The following is a 22,373-nucleotide window of genomic DNA, read 5'->3' on the forward strand; positions in this document are numbered from 1 at the left end:
TTGGAATCACTCAATATGATTGGTAAACTAAAAACCTTGGGACCCAAATGCATAATGAGTGCTCTAACTCCCCCTTGTGGTGGTCTGAAGCAATGAAGCCGTGACGCTGGGTACCTCTAAGTCCCGCGGTGTAAGCGCACAACTTTTAAAGGAGGAACCACTGTACGGTCACTGTGGGGACGACATCATCGATGCACTTATTGATGAAGCCAATGAAAGATGTGGTGTCCTCCTCAATGCCATCAGAGGAATCCCAGAGCACATTCCAGTCTGTGCTAGAAAAACAGTCCTGTAGTGTAGCATCCGCGTCATCTGACCACTTCCGTATTGAGAGTCACTGGTACTTCCTGCTTTAGTTTTTGCTTGTAAGCTGGAATCAGGAGGATAGAATTATTGTCATATTTGCCAAATGGAGGGCGATGGAGAGTGTTGTATGCGTCTCTGTGTATGGCGAGAAATAGCTCGAGACTTCCTTAGATATCGTTCAACAGCTGTTATTTACAAAAATACATAGACCGCCGCCCCTTGTCTTACCAGACGCCGCTGTTCTATGCTGCCAGTACATCGTATAACCAGCCAGCTTTATGTTGATATTGTCGTCGTTCAGCCACGACTCCGTGAAGCATAAGATGTTACAGTTTTTATTCTTCTGCGTAACTCATCGATTTTATTCTCCAAGGATTGCACGCTTGCAAGTAGAATGGAGGTAAGTGGGGTTTTATTCCATCGGCTATGAATTCTCAGAAGGCAGCCCGCCCTTCGGCCCCTCTTTCTCCGCCTCCTCATCACGCAGATCACGGGGATCGGGACTGTTCCTGAGGAAGCAGTATATCCTTCGCGTTAGGCTCGTCAGAGTCATGAAAGGAAAAAAAACTATTCTGATAGTCCGTGGTGAGTAATCGCAGTCCTGATGTCCAGAAGTTATTTTTGGTCATAAGAGACGGTAGCGGCAACATTATGTACAAAATAAGTTTAAAACATAAGTTGCAAATAAATAAACAAAACAACACAATCGGCTGGTGTAAAACATCTGCCTTCTTCTCCGGCGCCATCTTACTGGCTGGTGATGTTGCTGTTTGTTACTCATCTTGATGGCTGAGGAAGAGTAAACGTGGACAGTTATTCTAACATCTTCATAGTGCACATCAGAACTCAGTAAGGACCGCACATCGTTGAATCCTGGACTTGCATGTTCTGTTAATATTTAACTACCATAATCTGTCATTCTGAGCACCGTAGGTGGTAGTTCTAATCAGGGTCCGCATCCAATGCATATGGGTCCGGTAAATTAAAATGCTGCCGGTCAAATGTCCAGCGCCACATTTTCCTAACGGAAACCCTGGTTATGTGTGTGCATACTCTGTATGTGATGGCTCCTCTGACCACCACAGAGAGGGATCATTAGGAGCAGAAAGCTGCTAGCCCCAGCACCCCAGAGCAGAGCTCACAGCAGTAATTAATCACAGTAGGGATATAATAAAGAACAGCTTTTATCAGAATGGATTTCAGATGGCCTCAGTGTAAAGCCTGATTTTATATACAGCCCTCTGCTGGAGCCGTGTCAATAACAAGGGGAAGCCGTTAAACTGCCCTTCATATTCTGACATCTTTTATATGGACACTGGCTTACTCCCAAATGGCACCGTATTCCCCTATGTAGGACACGACTTTTGATCAGGGCCAAAACTGGTCCCGGTTCCATGTCATGAATTCATCAGCTATGTCAGGAGTTCACCAGATGTCAGAACCTGGTGTTGGAACTGATTCAGGGAACAGAACAAAAACCTGAAAAAAAAAAAAAAAAAACATTTTGGAAAAGAATCAGAACCAGGAACAGAAAGTGATCTATATTGTTCCGGAATAGAACCGTTATTGAAAAAAGCAAGGGAACCAGTAAATAATGTTTGTTTTTATGTTCCAGGCATTTCATTCCAGGCTCACAAACAAAAATAGAGCAGAGTGCCTATGCAAAGCCCTTACTGTAGAAACGTATTCCAGTGTCTGCCTGCCAGCTGAACATTTTTGTCAGTGTTTGTGCATGTGCAGGCTACCCGCCACTCCCCTCGAAGCTACATTCGCCTACTGACGTTATAATCGAAATTCAGACATTTGGGAGAGAGAATTTTAAAAGAGAAGAATGGATTAACTTTTTCATTGCTATCTAAGGATATTATAGTTATCACGTTTCACATTGGATTTATTAACTAAAAAACTGCAACAACAAAAAATGTCATGTCAAGCGAAGTTTAAAAAATAATTTAAAATGTATTTCAAAAGGTTAAACAGGAACAGAAAGGAACAATATAAATAATAACTTTTGGGAGGAACAGAATGAAAAAGGTTATGGTTCTCAGGGCTTTAAAGTGAGGCCATTTTACTCACCTAAATATTTTGCTGTGCAACATATACTTTTATTTAGGAGCACCAGTGCAACTAGAAAAATTAAGGATTCTAGCTTTATTACCTTGGATTGGAAAACAGGATTCATGTTTTGGATTATTTGTTTTCTGTACAGGCTTCCTTCTTTTCACTCTGTCATTTAGGTTAGTATTGTGGAGTAACTACAATGTTGTTGATCCATCCTCAGTTTTAGTAACCATTGGTTTCACATAAAAAATATAAACTCAACATGTAAAGTGTTGGTCCCATGTTTCATGAGCTGAAATAGAAAATCCCAGAAATGTTTCATACGCACAAAAACGTATTTCTCTCAAATTTTGTGCACACATTTGTTTGCATCCCTGTTAGTGAGCATTTCTCCTTTGCCTAGTTAATCCATCCACCTGAAAGGTTTGGCCTATCAAGAAGCTGTTTAAACAGCATAATCATTACGGGACGGCAGGTAGCCTAGTGGTTAGAGCGTTGGACTAGTAACCGTAAAGGTCGCAAGATTGAATCCCCGAGCTGACAAGGTAAAAGTCTGTCATTCTGCCCCTGAACAAGGCAGTTAACCCACTGTTCCTAGGCCGTCATTGAAAATAAAAAATGTGTTCTAAATGACTTGCCTAGTTAAATAAAGGTAAAAATACAAAGAAAATGAAATAACACAGGTGCACCTTGTGCTGGGGGCAATAAAAAGCCACTTTAAAATGTGCCGTTTTGTCACGCAACACAATGCCATATCCAATGGGTGTTGTACACATTTCACATAACGTTAGCTAATGATCCGGCCAGCTAACGTTAGCTAGTTAAACAACAGTGAACAAAGTGTGGTCCTTCTGTGGCTCAGTTGGTAGAGCATGGCGCTTGTAACGCCAGGGGTAGTGGGTTCGATTCCCGGGACCATACATGACTAAGTCGCTTTGGATAAAAGCGTCAGCTAAATGGCATATATTATTATATATTATTATAAAGTGGAATCAATGCCACCGTGCTGGGAGCTAACCAACCATGTTCAGTATTAGCTAGCTAACATTAGGCTCTAACTAGAACAGCAAACGGCTCTGAGAAATGAATAATAACATCCGCTATGGAGCCAGCCAACTAACATCAGCTAGCTAGCTAACTTAACACTGTAGCTTGAAATGAACCCATTTTCTGTCAAAATTAGAAAACGTGTAATATCTGAAAATGTAGCTAGCTAACGCTAGACTATCTAACCTGCATCCATCATCATGCATGATGGATGCGTCTCCTGTCAGGAATGCCATGACACGGTTGCACTTATTTTGAAGATGTAATCCGGGAGACAGGTGTTTTCTCCATCTCTTTAGCTATCATACTCTAATTCCACTGATTTCAGAACTTCATCCTCCAGAAGGTGGAGAGCAGCACTTATGCAGCTCCACTAACACAATACATCAAAAAAGGCAGAGTTTTTTTTAAAGCCACGTTCGACAGGATTACCAACACAGACTGACCAGCTCAAATAGACAGAAGCATTCTATTTGGCAGACCAATCAATTCCTCTCTCGGCATGTCCTGCCCACTTATTATCTCAGCCAGTCATGGCTAGTGGAAAGGTTGCTACCTTTTTCAGAGGCTTAACCAACAAGGCTTGTAATGTACTTTTATTCGTATTTACAGATAGCATACAAGTTTATTATTAAGGCACATGAAAGTTCACATGTTCGAGAAAAGTGCCTTTTGAATTACACCTAGTATCCTGAATCGGGTCATATATATATATATATATATTAGAGGGTGACTGATTGTGATTTTTTCAACACCAATACCGATTATTGGAGGACCAAAAAAGCTGATACCGATAATCGGGCAATTTTTTAAAATAAATTAATACAAATAATTATTTATTATTGTTATTATTAGCTAGATGATAAGCTGAATCAGGTCAGATTCAACTAGTGATGGGGGGATTGATAGTTACATATCGCCAAATTATTTTGGGATGATATTTGACTCAAAGTATCGATTTGTAAGAAAAATAATACATATATATATATATATATATATATATATATATATATATATATATATATATATATATACACACACACACACACACACACACACACACACACACACACACACACACACACACACACACACACACACACACACACACACACACACACACACACACACACATACATACATACATACATACATACATACATACATACATACATACATACATACATACATACATACATACATACATACATACATACATACATACATAATTTTATAATGTTTTCCTAGGTAGCGTCAGCTAGTGCTAGTCACTGTACCAAAACGCATATATTTTATCCTATAGCTTGTTCTCCATCTTCTTTTAAATAGTGAGCCAGCGTGATATCTGCACTTTTATTTCCATGACTGATTAAAACAAATTCTATCATGATCTCTCCACAGCAGACATACACTGAGTACACCATACATTAGGAACAATACCCTGGCATTCCCAGCCTTAGTTACAACTGGGGTTGGAGCAACAATCTACAGGAGGGTAGGTTTCCAGGGTTGAAGAGCCCTGCTCTTCACTTCTAGTCAGGGCCAGGACCTGTTCACATCCATCCTTCCAGTATAATGGATCATTGAATCTGCCTTCCCCCAAAAGAGAGACTTCTGCTCTGCTCCACGGCGGCCCAGCCAGAACAGTACTGAGCCAAACGCTATTCGTGCTGTGAAAAAAAAAAAAAAAAAAACATTGGTCCTGCTCCTTACTTTGCTTAAATTACAATAATAGGATCTCTTTTTTTCTCTCTCTACCTGCATGTTCAAATATACTAAAATGTGAGAAATGGAATGTAATATATACTGGTCTGTTGGCCCGTACAGCATAATGAAAGTCTTGGAGAAATCACACGGTGGTGAAAGTGCAACGGGCAGCACATATTTGGAGGCTGGGAGGGAGAGCTCACTGTGAAGGATTGCTGCTAGGTCATGGAGGCTTGGCCGGAGGCCTCAAAGTAAACACAGGTGTTGAGGAGGCAAGTGACTGGGGTTACCCCCATCCAGTAGCTAAAGAAACACTAACAGTCACGCTTGGAGAGGGAATAATACCTCGGACAAATAATAGCGAGAGACGAGTGTGTTTGAGTTTCCCCCACGTCGACAAATCTCTTATCAAGCCTCATTTGAGAGGATTAAACAAGCCTTTTGCCATTAGGGCTGTGGGTATTAGGACTAATGATGGGGCCTCAAACCAGGCTTTTCCACAAGTACATAGAGTAGACAGCCAAATAGAACAAGTAGCCAGCTAGGCACCCCTGGGTGGAGTCACCCTTTAATTCCAGTGTGCACCTACTGTAGCAACAGGCTGTTGTTTAGCTGTGTTTTTGTAGCACACCGGATGGTATAGTTCCCCAAACAAATACCCACTGGATTGATTAAAATAACCATGATATCGTTCTGGCAGGTAAGCTTAGGCTACTTTGTAGATAACATTTAATTGAGAAGGTTTTTGGGAAAGCCATTCCATCTACCAGAAGTGCTTTTGTTAGCATCATCGCTAATGGCTACACAAAGTGGTAGACGCGCGCACCGAACACACGCGGGCATTCTCGTTGCCTCTTCAGAACACACACAGGGGCATTCTCGTTGCCTCTTCAGAACACACACGCGGGCATTCTAGTTGCCTCTTCAGAACACACACAGGGGCATTCTAGTTGCCTCTTCAGAACACACACAGGGGCATTCTAGTTGCCTCTTCAGAACACACACAGGGGCATTCTAGTTGCCTCTTCAGAACACACACAGGGGCATTCTAGTTGCCTCTTCAGAACACACACAGGGGCATTCTCGTTGCCTCTTCAGAACACACACAGGGGCATTCTAGTTGCCTCTTTAGAAATTGCAGGAACTGCATTAATGCATTCTGTTCATGTGTTATGATAAACTTGGGCAAATTAATGCATTTTAAATACATTTAGTTGATTCCTACTAAGGTCAATACATTTTTTGAATATTGTTGAATTCCGTTTTTAATGCATGGATTCTGTGAGGGCCCTAATGATCATATTTGGACCAGAATGACGATCTCCACTACCTATTGTTCCTGCAGTGATGATTCACAATCTTCATCGAATGTTCAGATTCCGAGTGTTTAAAAGTCACATGTACAGGGTTGCAGGTGTGATTGCAGGGTACAGTGAAAATCTTACTTACATGCTGACCAAACTGGACGAGCGCATCTATCCGCGTGAACATTTATGTCAATTTAGCTAGCTAGCTTGCTAGCTAATTTGTTCTGGGATATAAACATTGGGTTGTTATTTTACGTGAAATGAAAAGGTCATCTACTCTTGGCAACTAATCCACAGATAAAACGGTAAACCGAATTCCTTTCTCGTCAATGCTCCTCCTTCCTCAGGCTTTTATTTTATTACTTCTTTGGACTTTATATGCCGGCTGGTAACTTTACGGTGCATTACTACAACCCACTGGACTGTGGACCGTCAGTTCATCTTTTAATTACCAACGTGGGTACATGCTCCTAAAAGACAATGAAGAGATGGGAGAAGCAGGACTTGCAGCTCTTTTGAGTGTCACAAATAGAACCTATTTCTATTTCAGCAGACGCTCGCTGAGCAGCGTGGGATTGAATAACATGAATGTGTACATTTAGTGGTGTGGTCAGCATGTTAGTTCAACATGCAGGACTAGGTCAAATAAAATAATGAAAATGGTCATAAGAAAACAACAATGTAAATAGCACTATTACAGTGCATTCTGAAAGTATTCAGACCCCTTGACTTTATCCACATTTTGTTACGTTACAACCTTGTTCTAAAATGTATTCAATCGCCCCCATCAATCTGCACTCCTGACTAGTCTCCCAGTCCCTGCCGCTGAAAAACATCCCCACAGCATGATGCTGCCACCACCATGCTTCACCGTAGGGATGGTGCCAGGTTTCCTCCTGACGTGACGCTTGGCATCCAGGCCAAAGAGTTCAATCTTGGTTACATCAGACCAGAGAATCTTGTTTAGTATTGGTCTGAGAGTCCTTTAGGTGCCTTTTGGCATACTCTATGCGGGCTTCTTGACCGAGGCACTTCCCCACCGGTTGCTAGGTTTGGCCGGGCGGCCAGCTCTAGGAAGAGTCTTGGTGGTTCCAAACTTCTTCCATTTCAGAATGATGGAGGCCACTGTGTTCTTGGGGACCTTCAATGCTGCAGACATTTTTTGGTGCCCTTCGCCAGATCTGTGCCTCGACACAATCCTGTCTCGGAGCTCTACAGACAATTCCTTCGACCTCATGGCTTGGGTTTTGCTCTGACATGCACTGTCAACCTTATATAGACAGGTGTGTGCCTTTCCAAATCATGTATAATCAATTTGATTTACCACAGGTGGACTCCAATCAAGTTGTAGAAACATTTCAAGGGTGATCACTGGAAACAGGATGTACCTAGCCTCAATTTCGAGTCTCAGAGCAAAGGATCTGTGTTTTAGAAATGTCCTTATGGGGTAATGTGTTGATGAGGATTTTATTTTTACTTAAACCATTTCAGAATAAAGCTGTAGCATAACAAAATGGGAAAAAAGATAAGGCGTCTGACTACTTTCAAATGCACAGTAATACCTAAATGTGTCAAGCAGACCACCATAGTCCCTGTGCCCAAGAACTCCAAGGTAACCTGCCTAAATGACTCATGACCCATAGCAATCACTTCTGTAGCCATGAAGTGCTTGAAAGGCTGGTCATGGCTCACATCAACACCATCATCCCAGAAATCCTAGACCCACTCCAATTCACATAACACCCTAACAGATCCACAAATGACAAAATCTCTATCGCACTCCACAATACCCTTTCCCCATGAAAAAAAGGAACACCTACGTGAGAATGCTATTCACTGACTACAGCTCAGCGTTCAACACAATAGTGCCCTCAAAGCTAATCACTAAACTAAGGACCCTGGGACTAAACACCTCCCTCTGCAACTGGATCCTGGACTTCCTGACGGCCTCCCCCAGGTGATAAGGGTAGGCAACAACACATCTGCCACGCGGATCCTCAACACGGCGGCCCTTCAGGGCTGCGTGCTTAGTCCCCTCCTGTATTCTTTGTTCACCCACGACTGCGTGGCCAAGCACGACTCCAACACCATCATTAAGTTTCCGACGACACAACAGTGGTAGGCCTGATCACCGACAATGACAAGCCATTTCCATCGATGGATCTGCAGTGGATCAGGTCGAGAGCTTCACGTTCCATGGTGTCCACCTCTCCAACAAACTAACATGGTCCAAACACACCAAGACAGTCGTGAAGAGAGCACGAAAACTCTTATTCCCTTTGGAGACTGAAAAGATTTGGCATGGGTCCTCAGATCCTAAAAATGTTCTACAGCTGCACCATCGAGAGCATCCTGATTGGTTGCATCACTGCCTGGTATGGCAACTGCTCGGCATCCAACTGCAAGGCGCTACAGAGGGTAGTGCGTACGGGCCAGTACATCACTGGGGCCAAGTTTCCTGCCATCCAGGACCTCTATACCAGGCAGTGTCAGAGGAAGGCTTTAAAAATTGCCAGACTCCAGCCACCCTAGTCACAGACTGTTCTCTCTGCTACCGCATGGCAAGTGGTTCTGGAGCGCCAAGTCTAGGCCCAAAAGGCTCCTTAACAGCTTCTACCCCCCGGCCATAAGACTCCTGAACAGCTAATCAAATGGCTACCCAGACCATAACCCCCTTTTTGCCCTGCTGCTACTCACTGTATATTATCTATGCATAGTCACATAGTCATCTCTGCCTACCTGTACATATTACCTCAATTACCTTGACTAACCAGTACCCCGCACATCGACTCTGTACCGGTACCCCCTATATATATATATATATATATATATATATATATATATATATAGCCTTGATATTGTTAGTTTATTGTGTTCCTTGTTTATTTAGTAGTTCATTATTTATTATTGTATATTAATATTATATACATATGATTTTTTCTTAAAACTGCATTGTTGGTTAAGGGCTTGTAAGTAAGCATGTCACGGAAGCGTGTTGTATTCGGTGCATGTAACAAATAAAATGTGTCATGCTGTCTCCGGGGATGCGGTCACCAGGGTCCGATTAAGGTCTCTGAGAGCCTCTTTGGTACCGGCTTGGGGCGGGATATACACAGCCATGGCGATAATCCCCGAGAACTCTCTCAGAAGGTCAAAAGGGCCATGTTTGATGACCGAGTCGGGGGAGCAGAGGCAACTTCCTGTACGTTTCCTCCCTCGCACCATGTGTTGTTGGGCTTAAAGCAGAGCCCACCTGCCAGAGAGCCTGCTTCCTATCCAATCAAAAATATGTAAAAACCCACTGGTTGTATATAATCCGTTGGGATGTCAGAGGAAAGTCTCAGAAAACAGAGCATGTCGCTGGATCTGATGTCCCTCTGGAAGGAGATCCTCACTCTGAGTTCGTCAAATTTCTTCATTAATGATTGAACATTGGCGAATAGTATGCTCGGTAATGGAGGACGGTCGCCCAGCATCTTAATCTCACAGAGACCACGCCACGTCTGCCTCTCTGTCGGCGTCTTTGCTTCCAACTCTCCGGTAGGACTCTCACAGCAGCGAGGCGCCTTGCCAAATAAGCTAGTTCATTGTTTTGCCGTTTCAAGGAATTTGGGGAGGACGGGTGGACGGTGAGTACCCAGAGATTTGTATTCCAACAGTTCTACCCGGGTGTATGTAGTAATGCACTAAAACAAAACTGATAATTATTTTGGGAGAAAAACACTAGAAAACAGACAAAGAAAGTAGAAACCTGCCATGTTTAATCGGAGCTCGAGGCGAGGCACCCTCTGTCGGGGCCATTTTAGCCATCTTCTGTTTTTATCATTTATTTGCAGATAATGGCGAAAAGGCTAATAGTAGCCTATGCAAATTTGGGAGACAAATGAATGTCTCTCTCACCGATGCGATTCGGGAGGCTACAATGACTGACGAGACGACAGTCACTGTCTGGCAAGCCCCGACATCCTAGGAAAAGAGACCTAGGAAATCCTTTGGTTTACTGAATCAATACCATGGACATGTATCCACGGCAAAGAGATGTAGGAGATCGACTTTATTCAGTCAGTTCAACACCTTTTATAAACTACTCAACACTTGCTGTTCAGTTATAAATCACAGCACAGTAAATAGCCTACTATGCCCCACGATTCTGCATAGCTGGCTATGTGAAACACGCAAAAGAAAATAAATTAAATGTGCCAAATAAACAAGCATTAGGCTAAGTCGTGGATTTCGACCACTTACCATTTCGACCATGGGACCTGCAAATTCACCAGCATCGTGCTCTCTCCCTACTCCGTGAAAGAAATTAGACTGCAACCAACCACAGCCCACACAAATGTATTTCCCTGTCATCTCTCACTTCGTGACTGAAAGGCACCTATCCTATCAGTAGGTTCCTAGAAGATGCATATTGTTCATTGTAGTAGGAGACGGCTCGAAGGACTAGCTAATTGAAACTTAAATGAAAAGTTGCCTAGATAATGAAGTGGAATAAGTAGCCAGCTGAAAAGGAGTCTGTAACCGGACGATTAGCCGACGGCCGGCGCTAATGGAAACCATGTAAAACTATCTGGATGGATTCTAACTGGAATCGTTGCCTTCTTGTGGGTGTCTTGTGTTCGTCTTGTCCGATGCGGTTGGTGCCGCTGCCTAAGGCCTCCAACTTTCTGATAGGGAAACGACTAATGCTTTTCATCTGGCTTAGGTAACAAAATGCACACGTGTACACATACTCACAGGCAATGGACTACCAGGTCACACTGGGAGAGATAAGAGGTACAAATCTGAGCTCTGCAAGACAGGAATAGGAGAAAAACAAAAGTGTCTGTTTTCATGACCAGGAGACAGTGGAATGATTGTTGAGCTGAGCTCACAGCAGAGCTGGGGGGAATCAGAGTGAAACAGCTGTCAGTGCCGAGTCTCTCTCCACTCTCTCTCCTTCAGTTTGTTTACAGCCATTATAAACACTGCATAAGCATGAAGGATGCTGTTTGCTCACCACGAGCCGATCCAAGACCCAGTCGTTGGACCTTCTTTCACTCCTCAGAACGATCTTCTGTCAAATTATTTATTTAGCACATGTCTTCATGCATCTCTGGTGGTAACTAGCCTACACTCCACTACGACTCGACAACCCCGTGGCAACCCCTTCTAATTCTTGGCACACATTTGTTCCACCACCGTAGTTCGTTCGAAGTCCATGAAAATAAGCAGAGAAGTTTGAATAAAGAAATGTTAAGCGGAGAGAATGGGGAATGTGTGACAAAAATGAACGTTATACCAGCTCCCTCACCACGGGGTCCACCACAGTAATACAACACTGCCAAGTCCCAGCTCCCTCACCATGGGGTCTACCCACCACAGTAATACAACACTGTCAAGTCCCAGCTCCCTCACCATGGGGTCCACCACAGTAATACAACACTGTCAAGTCCCAGCTCCCTCACCATGGGGTCTACCCACCACAGTAATACAACACTGTCAAGTCCCAGCTCCCTCACCATGAGGTCCACCACAGTAATACAACACTGTCAAGTCCCAGCTCCCTCACCATGGGGTCCACCACAGTAATACAACACTGTCAAGTCCCAGCTCCCTCACCACGGGGTCCACCACAGTAATACAACACTGTCAAGTCCCAGCTCCCTCACCATGGGGTCCACCACAGTAATACAACACTGCCAAGTCCCAGCTCCCTCACCATGGGGTCCACCACAGTAATACAACACTGTCAAGTCCCAGCTCCCTCACCACGGGGTCCACCACAGTAATACAACACTGTCAAGTCCCAGCTCCCTCACCACGGGGTCCACCACAGTAATACAACACTGCCAAGTCCCAGCTCCCTCACCATGGGGTCCATCACAGTAATACAACACTGTCAAGTCCCAGCTCCCTCACCATGGGGTCCACCACAGTAATACAACACTGTCAAGTCCCAGCTCCTCACCATGGGGTCCACCACAGTAATACAACACTGTCAAGTCCCAGCTCCCTCACCATGGGGTCCACCACAGTAATACAACACTGTCAAGTCCCAGCTCCCTCACCATGGGGTCCATCACAGTAATACAACACTGTCAAGTCCCAGCTCCCTCACCATGGGGTCCACCACAGTAATACAACACTGTCAAGTCCCAGCTCCCTCACCATGGGGTCCACCACAGTAATACAACACTGCCAAGTCCCAGCTCCCTCACCATGGGGGTCCACCACAGTAATACAACACTGTCAAGTCCCAGCTCCCTCACCACGGGTCCACCACAGTAATATAACACTGTCAAGTCCCAGCTCCCTCACCACGGGGTCCACCACAGTAATACAACACTGTCAAGTCCCAGCTCCCTCACCACGGGGTCCACCACAGTAATACAACACTGCCAAGTCCCAGCTCCCTCACCACGGGGTCCACCACAGTAATACAACACTGTCAAGTCCCAGCTCCCTCACCACGGGTCCACCACAGTAATACAACACTGCCAAGTCCCAGCTCCCTCACCATGGGGTCCACCACAGTAGCACAACACTGTCAAGTCAGCAACATTAAAACTGCGGAGACAAAAGATGTATGATGGGAAACTCTATGTTAATAAAGAGGTTAGCGAGTAATAAACAGTTGGGTCGTAGATGTATACATGTTTGTCTCTTTTGGAGGAACTTGGTCATTTACAGGGCTACTAAAACCGGCAGCGTATTCACAGTCCAATTTTTTTCTCAGCCCCTCTTCGTTTCTTTAAAAGTAGAAGAAGAACTACATGGTTACTTTGGACTGATGACCACTGATAAAATGTAAACTGGTACTTCAGGCCTCAGTGAGTTCCCACTGATATGATGTAAACTGGTACCTCAGGCCTCAGTGAGTTCCCACTGATAAGATGTAAACTGGTACCTCAGACCTCAGTGAGTTACCACTGATAAGATGTAAACTGGTACCTCAGGCCTCAGTGAGTTCCCACTGATAAGATGTAAACTGGTACCTCAGGCCTCAGTGAGTTCCCACTGATAAGATGTAAACTGGTACCTCAGGCCTCAGTGAGTTCCCACTGATGACCACTGATAATATGTAAACTGGTACCTCAGGCCTCAGTGAGTTCCCACTGATAATATGTAAACTGGTACCTCAGGCCTCAGTGAGTTCCCACTGATAAGATGTAAACTGGTACCTCAGGCCTCAGTGAGTTCCCACTGATAAGATGTAAACTGGTACCTCAGGCCTCAGTGAGTTCCCACTGATGACCACTGATAATATGTAAACTGGTACTTCAGGCCTCAGTGAGTTCCCACTGATAATATGTAAACTGGTACCTCAGACCTCAGTGAGTTCCCACTGATAATATGTAAACTGGTACCTCAGGCCTCAGTGAGTTCCCACTGATAAGATCTAAACTGGTACCTCAGGCCTCAGTGAGTTCCCACTGATAAGATCTAAACTGGTACCTCAGGCCTCAGTGAGTTCCCACTGATAAGATGTAAACTGGTACTTAATATATGCCATTTATCAGACGCTTTTATCCAAAGCGACTTACAGTCATGTGTGCATACATTCTACGTATGGGTGGTCCCGGGGATCGAACCCACTACCCTGGCGTTACAAGCGCCATGCTCTACCAACTGAGCTACAGAAGGACCACTTCAGGCCTCAGTGAGTTCCCACTGATGACCACTGATAAGATGTAAACTGGTACTTCAGGCCTCAGTGAGTTCCCACTGATGACCACTAATATGATGTAAACTGGTACTTCAGGCCTCAGTGAGTTCCCACTGATGACCACTGATAAGATCTAAACTGGTACTTCAGGCCTCAGTGAGTTCCACTGATGACCACTGATAAGATCTAAACTGGTACTTCAGGCCTCAGTGAGTTCCCACTGATGACCACTGATAAGATCTAAACTGGTACTTCAGGCCTCAGTGAGTGCCCACTGATAAGATCTAAACTGGTACTTCAGGCCTCAGTGAGTTCCCACTGATGACCACTGATAAGATCTAAACTGGTACTTCAGGCCTCAGTGAGTGCCCACTGATAAGATCTAAACTGGTACTTCAGGCCTCAGTGAGTTCCCACTGATGACCACTGATAAGATCTAAACTGGTACCTCAGGCCTCAGTGAGTTCCTACTGATGACCACTGATAAGATGTAAACTGGTACCTCAGGCCTCAGTGAGTTCCCACTGATGACCACTGATAAGATCTAAACTGGTACCTCAGGCCTCAGTGAGTTCCCACTGATGACCACTGATAAGATCTAAACTGGTACCTCAGGCCTCAGTGAGTTCCTACTGATGACCACTGATAAGATGTAAACTGGTACCTCAGGCCTCAGTGAGTTCCCACTGATGACCACTGATAAGATGTAAACTGGTACTTCAGGCCTCAGTGAGTTCCACTGATGACCACTAATATGATGTAAACTGGTACTTCAGGCCTCAGTGAGTTCCCACTGATAAGATGTAAACTAGTACCTCAGGCCTCAGTGAGTTCCCACTGATGACCACTGATAAGATGTAAACTGGTACTTCAGGCCTCAGTGAGTTCCCACTGATAAGATGTAAACTAGTACCTCAGGACCACTGATAAGATGTAAACTAGTGAGTTTCCCACTGATGACCACTGATAAGATCTAAACTGGTACCTCAGGCCTCAGTGAGTTCCTACTGATGACCACTGATAAGATGTAAACTGGTACCTCAGGCCTCAGTGAGTTCCCACTGATAAGATGTAAACTGGTACTTCAGGCCTCAGTGAGTTCCACTGATGACCACTAATATGATGTAAACTGGTACTTCAGGCCTCAGTGAGTTCCCACTGATAAGATGTAAACTAGTACCTCAGGCCTCAGTGAGTTCCCACTGATGACCACTGATAAGATGTAAACTGGTACTTCAGGCCTCAGTGAGTTCCCACTGATAAGATGTAAACTAGTACCTCAGGCCTCAGTGAGTTCCCACTGATGACCACTGATAAGATGTAAACTAGTACCTCAGGCCTCAGTGAGTTCCCACTGATGACCACTGATAAGATGTAAACTGGTACTTCAGGCCTCAGTGAGTTCCCACTGATAAGATGTAAACTGGTACTTCAGGCCTCAGTGAGTTCCCACTGATAAGATGTAAACTAGTACCTCAGGCCTCAGTGAGTTCCCACTGTAGATGTTCAAAAGAAAGATGAAGTTTCACTCGAAACAGTTCAGTCACCTAAAACCTGCGATGAGACGAGGTAGAAAGGGAGATGGCCAGGTGGCAACTAGCCTGGTCAGTCATCACCTCATCTGACTGTATCAGGCCTATCCTGTCCTGTTCTATACCTGCTATCAAACCCTCTCTGTTGCTATGAAACTAGGTTAGACTGCAGATTAAAACAGGTGTTTCTGCAGCCAGAAACAGTACATGCTATCGTAGTAAAAGTCAAATACAGTAATTAAGCAAATATGTGCAATGAACTAAATAAATAAGGGTCGGCAAGCCTACATAAAAAGCAGTTGTGGGTGCTGGGACTCTAAAGAGCAGTAGGAATAATCTCCTGAGGCTGGTGCCCTCTCTGTTGTGGGTTCTGGGTCTCTAAAGAGCAGTAGGAAGAATCTCCTGAGGCTGGTGCCCTCTCTGTTGTGGGTTCTGGGTCTCTAAAGGGCAGTAGGAAGAATCTCCTGAGGCTGGTGCCCTCTCTGTTGTGGGTTCTGGGTCTCTAAAGAGCAGTAGGAAGAATCCCATGAGGCTGGTCCTCTCTGTTGTGGGTTCTGGGTCTCTAAAGGGCAGTAGGAAGAATATCCTGAGGCTGGTTCCCTCTCTGTTGTGGGTTCTGGGTCTCTAAAGAGCAGTAGGAAGAATCTCCTGAGGCTGGTGCCCTCTCTGTTGTGGGTTCTGGGTCTCTAAAGGGCAGTAGGAAGAATATCCTGAGGCTGGTTCCCTCTCTGTTGTGGGTTCTGGGTCTCTAAAGAGCAGTAGGAAGAATCCCATGAGGCTGGTCCTCTCTGTTGTGGGTTCTGGGTCTCTAAAGAGCAGTAGGAAGAATCCCATGAGGCTGGTCCTCTCTGTTGTGGGTTCTGGGTCTCTAAAGGGCAGTAGGAAGAATCTCCTGAGGCTGGTGCCCTCTCTGTTGTGGGTTCTGGGTCTCTAAAGAGCAGTAGGAAGAATCCCATGAGGCTGGTCCTCTCTGCTGTGGGTTCTGGGTCTCTAAAGGGCAGTAGGAAGAATCTCCTGAGGCTGGTCCTCTCTGTTGTGGGTTCTGGGTCTCTAAAGAGCAGTAGGAAGAATCCCATGAGGCTGGTCCTCTCTGTTGTGGGTTCTGGGTCTCTAAAGGGCAGTAGGAAGAATATCCTGAGGCTGGTTCCCTCTCTGTTGTGGGTTCTGGGTCTCTAAAGAGCAGTAGGAATAATCTCCTGAGGCTGGTGCCCTCTCTGTTGTGGGTTCTGGGTCTCTAAAGAGCAGTAGGAAGAATCTCCTGAGGCTGGTGCTCTCTGTTGTGAGAGCTGGGCTCTCTAGCTAAAACAAGCTTCGGACTTCCTTAATTAAATAAACTATGTTGGATGATAAATAAATCAGCTTCTGATGTGAATATCTTGATACTGCTAAAATCAAATAAACAACCCGGCACGTTACAAATTCTAAGATTTTACTGAGTTACAGTTCAGAAAAGGAAATCAGTCAATTTAAATAAATACATTAAATCAAATCAAATGTCACATGCGCCAAATACAACCGGTGTAGACTTTATAGCGAAACACTTACTTACGAGTCCCTAACCAAAAATGCAGTTGAAAAAAATTCAGATAAGAATAAGAAATAAAAGTAACAAGTAATTAAAGAGCAGCAGTAAAATAACAATAGCGAGACTATGTACAGGGAGGTACCAATACAGAGTCAATGTGCCGGGGCACCGGTTAGTTGAGGTAATATGCACATGTAGGTAGAGTTATTAAAGTGAATATGTATAGATGACAACAACAGAGAGTAGCAACGGTGTAAAAGAGGGGGAGGGGGCAAATAGTCTGGGTAGCCATTTAATTAGGTGTTCAGGAGTCGTATGGCTTGGGGGAAGAAGCTGTTTAGAAGCCTCTTGGACCTATACTTGGCGTTCCGGTACCGCTTGCCGTGAAGTAGCAGAGAGAACAGTCTATGACTAGGTTGGAGAACTTGACCATTTTTAGGCCCTTCCTCTGACACCGCCTAGTATAGAGGTCCTAGATGGCAGGAGGCTTGGCCCCTGTGATGTACTGGGCCGTTTGCACTACCCTCTGTAGTGCCTTGCGGTCGGAGGCCCAGCAGTTGCCATACCAGGCAGTGAGGCAACCAGTAGTTCTCTCGATGGTGTCGCTGTAGAATCTTTTGAGGATCTGAGTACCCATGCCAAATATTTTCAGTCTTTTGAGGGTGAATAGGCGTTGTCGTGCCCTCTTCACGACTGTCTTGGTGTGTTTGGACCATGTTAGTTTGTTGGTGATGTGGACACCAAGGAATTTGAAGCTCTCAACCTCCTCCATTGCAGCTCTGCTCTGTCCTCTTTTTCCTGTAGTGCACAATAATCTCATTAGTCTTTATCACGTTGAGGGCAAGGTTGTTGTGCTGGCTGGCACCACACGTGAAGGTCTCTGACATCATCCCTATAGGCTGTCTCGTCATTGTCGGTGATCAGGCCTACCACTGTTGTGTCATCGGCAAACTTGATGATGCTGTCGTGCACAAGGAGTACAGGACGGGACTGGCTACAGACGTGAGTGCTACGGGTCGGTAGTCATTTAGGCAGGTTACCTTAGTGTTCTTGGGCACAGGGACTATGGTGGTCTGCTTAAAACATGTTGGCATCACAGACTCAGACAGCAAGAGGTTAAAAATGTCAGTGAAGACACTTGTCAGTTGGTCAGCACATGCTCGCAGTACAAGTCCTGGTAATCTGTCTGGCCCTGCGGCCTTGTGAATGTTGACCTGTTTAAAGTTCTTAGTGACATCGGCTGTGGAGAGCGTGATCACACAGTCTTCCGGAACCGCTGGTGCTCTCATGCATGTTTCAGTGTTATTTGCCTCGAAGCGAGCATAGAAGTAATTTAACTTATCTGCTCGTGTCACTCGGCTGTGCTTCCCTTTGGACTCTGTAATGGTTTGCAAGCCCTGTCACATCCGACGAGCGTCAGAGCCAGTGTAGTAGGATTTGATCTTAGTCCTATATTGACGTTTTGCCTGTTTGATGGTTCGTCGGAGGGCATAGCGGGATTTCTTATAAGCTTCCGGGGTTAGAGTCCCACTCCTTGAAAGCGGCAGCTCTAGCATTTAGCTCAGTGTGGATGTTGCCTGTAATCCATGGCTTCTGGTTGGAGTATGTACGTACGGTCACTGTGGGGTTGACATCATTGATGCACTTATTGATGAAGCCAATTACTTATTTGGTGTACTCCTCAATGCCATTGGAGGAATCCCAGAACGTATTCCAGTCTCTGCTAGCAAAACAGTCCTGTATCTTAGCATCTGCTTAGCATCTGACCACTTTTTTATTGATCTAGTCATTGGTGCTTCCTGATTAAATGTTTGCTTGTAAGCAGGAATCAGGAGGATAAAATGATGGTCAGATTTGCCAAATGGAGGGCGAGGGAGAGCTGCCTTCTTCGCCGGCGCCATTTTACAGGTCCTAATCTATGGATTAGGGACTCAGGCTCTCCTTGCGGTAACCCTGTGCATTCAAATTGCCATCAATAAAATGAAATTGTGCTTATTGTCCATAGCTTATGCCTGCCATTCATTCTCTGTCTGTTCCACCCCCTACATTTGCTGCAATTCTATAAATGTCTCCATGGAGCTGATATTATTTATTTTTTTGCCGTTTCAAAGCAAATTTCAATCTATCTGAGAGAAAATGTTGCAGTTTTAAAGCTAGTTTCATGTCTATGCACTTTGACATGGCTAATGCTATGTTCTTTTTCTCAAACTAAAAACCAATCCTCCACCAAATTTTACAGTGGGTGCGAGACCTGGTGAGGCCTACAAGACCTGGAGAGGCCTATAAGACCTGGAGAGGCCTACAAGACCTGGAGAGACCTACAAGACCTGGAGAGGCCTACAAGACCTGGAGAGGCCTACAAGACCTGGAGAGACCTGGAGAGGCCTACAAGACCTGGAGAGACCTACAAGACCTGGAGAGACCTACAAGACCTGGAGAGACCTACAAGACCTGGAGAGGCCTACAAGACCTGGAGAGACATACAAGACCTGGAGAGACCTACAAGACCTGGAGAGACATACAAGACCTGGAGAGACCTACAAGACCTGGAGAGACCTACAAGACCTGGAGAGACCTACAAGACCTGGAGAGACCTACAAGACCTGGAGAGACCTACAAGACCTGGAGAGGCCTACAAGACCTGGAGAGGCCTACAAGACCTGGAGAGGCCTACAAGACCTGGAGAGGCCTACAAGACCTGGAGAGACCTACAAGACCTGGAGAGACCTACAAGACCTGGAGAGGCCTACAAGACCTGGAGAGACCTACAAGACCTGGAGAGGCCTACAAGACCTGGAGAGGACTACAAGACCTGGAGAGACCTACAAGACCTGGAGAGGCCTACAAGCCACAGTGCCACGGTTAAATTTGGTGGAGGATCGGTGATGATCTGGGGGTTCTTCAGTAAGGCTGGATTCGGGCAGATTTGTCTTTGTGAAGGACACATGAATCAAGCCACGTACAAAAGGTTGTCCTGGAAGAAAACTTACTTCCTTCTGCTCTGACAATGTTCCCCAACTCTGAGGATTGGATTTTCCAGCAGGACAATGCGCCATGCCACACAGCCAGGTCAATCAAAGTGTGGATGGAGGACCACCAGATCTACAGTTGCTGCGCTAATGCGACGGCTAGGAGGTATCACTTATTTAGTGAATAAGAGTTCATACCAAGTTGCCATACTTTAAGCTCATGCTATATTCTGGCTGGTATAGTTGGAATTCATCCTTCCGGGGTGTAGGTCGTCACCTTCACATTGAAATTCGATGCTATTTCCTTAGGTTCTCTAAGGTTGGCTTAGTTCTGTAGATGGTCTTTGTCCTTTCAACGTGGGGACCTCAAGTCCACATGTCCTTGGAACAGCTTATTATCTGAGCCCTTTTAACGTAGGACTGTCGCCCTAACGTCCTCGGAACCGAAAGTTATATTTTCACAAAAGGGCTTATATAGTGGTAGGAGAGAGGGCATGTTTCATAGTTTACAGCCAATGTCTCTTCACATGGGCGGGCCACTGAGTGAGCAGAGCTTTAACCTTATGAAAACCCAATTCTCTCATTTGGAAGATAAAATTACATTTAATCTTTTCAAAAATAGTTTCATATTTAAACATTTAAATTGCACAACAATTCCATGTGAATCCGATAACTAGAATGTGTAGACTTTCCAAGATACAGTTTATGTCATCCTATCATCAGTAATCATGTCTCAGACGCCAACTGATCTGGCATCATATTCATTAAGTACCAACACATATTTTAAACTGGTTGGATTACCGATTACTTGTTTTGTTTCCTTGCCACGATACTAACGAGTACCGGCCCTACTAAAAGTGGCATTAATTACCATTGTTGCTGAGTGGGTGGAGGACAGCAGTAAGGTGAGAGCCGTCTGGTTGCCATGACTGCAGTAGGTTGATCTGCATTGTCTCCTACCTGTCATACACAGGACCATATGTGCATTGTCTCCTACCTGTCATACACAGGACCATATATGCATTGTCTCCTACCTGTCATACACAGGACCATATCTGCATTGTCTCCTACCCGTCATACACAGGACCATATCTGCATTGTCTCCTACCCGTCATACACAGGACCATATCTGCATTGTCTCCTACCCGTCATACACAGGACCATATCTGCATTGTCTCCTACCCGTCATACACAGGACCATATCTGCATTGTCTCTTACCCGTCATACACAGGACCATATATGCATTGTCTCCTACCTGTCATACACAGGACCATATATGCATTGTCTCCTACCCGTCATACACAGGACCATATCTGCATTGTCTCCTACCCGTCATACACAGGACCATATATGCATTGTCTCCTACCTGTCATACACAGGACCATATATGCATTGTGAATTCACATGTAAGTTCTACTTTTTTCTTATTGTTTAAATGATTATAAAAATGTCCGTTTAAACATTAAGACATTTACATTTGTCACAACCATAATGCGCACACACACACACACACACACACACACACACACACACACACACACACACACACACACACACACACACACACACACACACACACACACACACAGAGAGAACAGAAGCGTCTGATCTTAACCTCCAAATTACAGAGGCTTTGCCCTAAGCTCAAACTGAGCTGCTATCTTATCATGTTTGCCAAACAAATGTAATGCGTACCAACAGCATCTAATTATTATTCAATAGCCGATGTCTCCCTTTTCCAGATAAAGACTGAATTTTTCACAGTAAATCATTTTGATGATTTCATTTCAGTCCATAATAAATGGAATTACTTAAAAATGTTATTTTCTGACGGGAGCTCAACATTCCAGCCTAATTCTAGGCTTTTACCTACATTTTTCAAATAAATACTCTGCAAATTGGCTAAATTAACGGGTTTGCAAAGAGACTTTCGAGGAAAACGTGGAAGTAGATGTGGCCTCCAAGCAGAGGCTTTATCAGACTTTTTTTAACCAAAGCGACTTACAGTCATGCATGCTTGCGGTCCCAGGAAGAGAATCCACTATCCTGGTGTTGCATTACTCTACAAACTAAGCTAACTGCTAACTAAGAGCTAACTGCTAACTAAGACAGACCTATTACTTCCTATTTCTTTTACTCTGAAAACAATAGAATTTAAACAAGCTTAAAGCAGCTTCAATATATCCTGGCAGATAATACCTTTCAATAATACCAGTGATTTCTTGAAAATCAACACGTTGGTTAGTACTGTGCTTGGCATATTTCTC

At 44.6% G+C, this 22,373-nt stretch overlaps 1 protein-coding gene across 2 annotated transcripts in view; it reads right to left on the bottom strand.

Moving 5' to 3' along the window:
• cfap299 (cilia and flagella associated protein 299) overlaps positions 1 to 22,373 on the bottom strand; it is a 118,288-nt gene that overhangs the window by 52,262 nt on the left and 43,653 nt on the right. The window contains exon 3 of one of the 2 annotated variants that reach the window (XM_052460823.1): positions 4,524 to 5,084. The exons of the other annotated variant lie outside the window; for it this stretch is intronic. Within the exon in view, the coding sequence (XP_052316783.1) occupies positions 4,871 to 5,084 (214 nt within the window). The 3' untranslated portion in view covers positions 4,524 to 4,870. Of the gene's footprint in view, positions 1 to 4,523; positions 5,085 to 22,373 lie in introns of those variants that run through there. 2 annotated transcript variants of the gene reach the window in all.

Source organism: Oncorhynchus keta, chromosome 14 (assembly GCF_023373465.1).
Source record: "Oncorhynchus keta strain PuntledgeMale-10-30-2019 chromosome 14, Oket_V2, whole genome shotgun sequence".
Taxonomy (NCBI): Eukaryota; Metazoa; Chordata; class Actinopteri; order Salmoniformes; family Salmonidae; genus Oncorhynchus; species Oncorhynchus keta.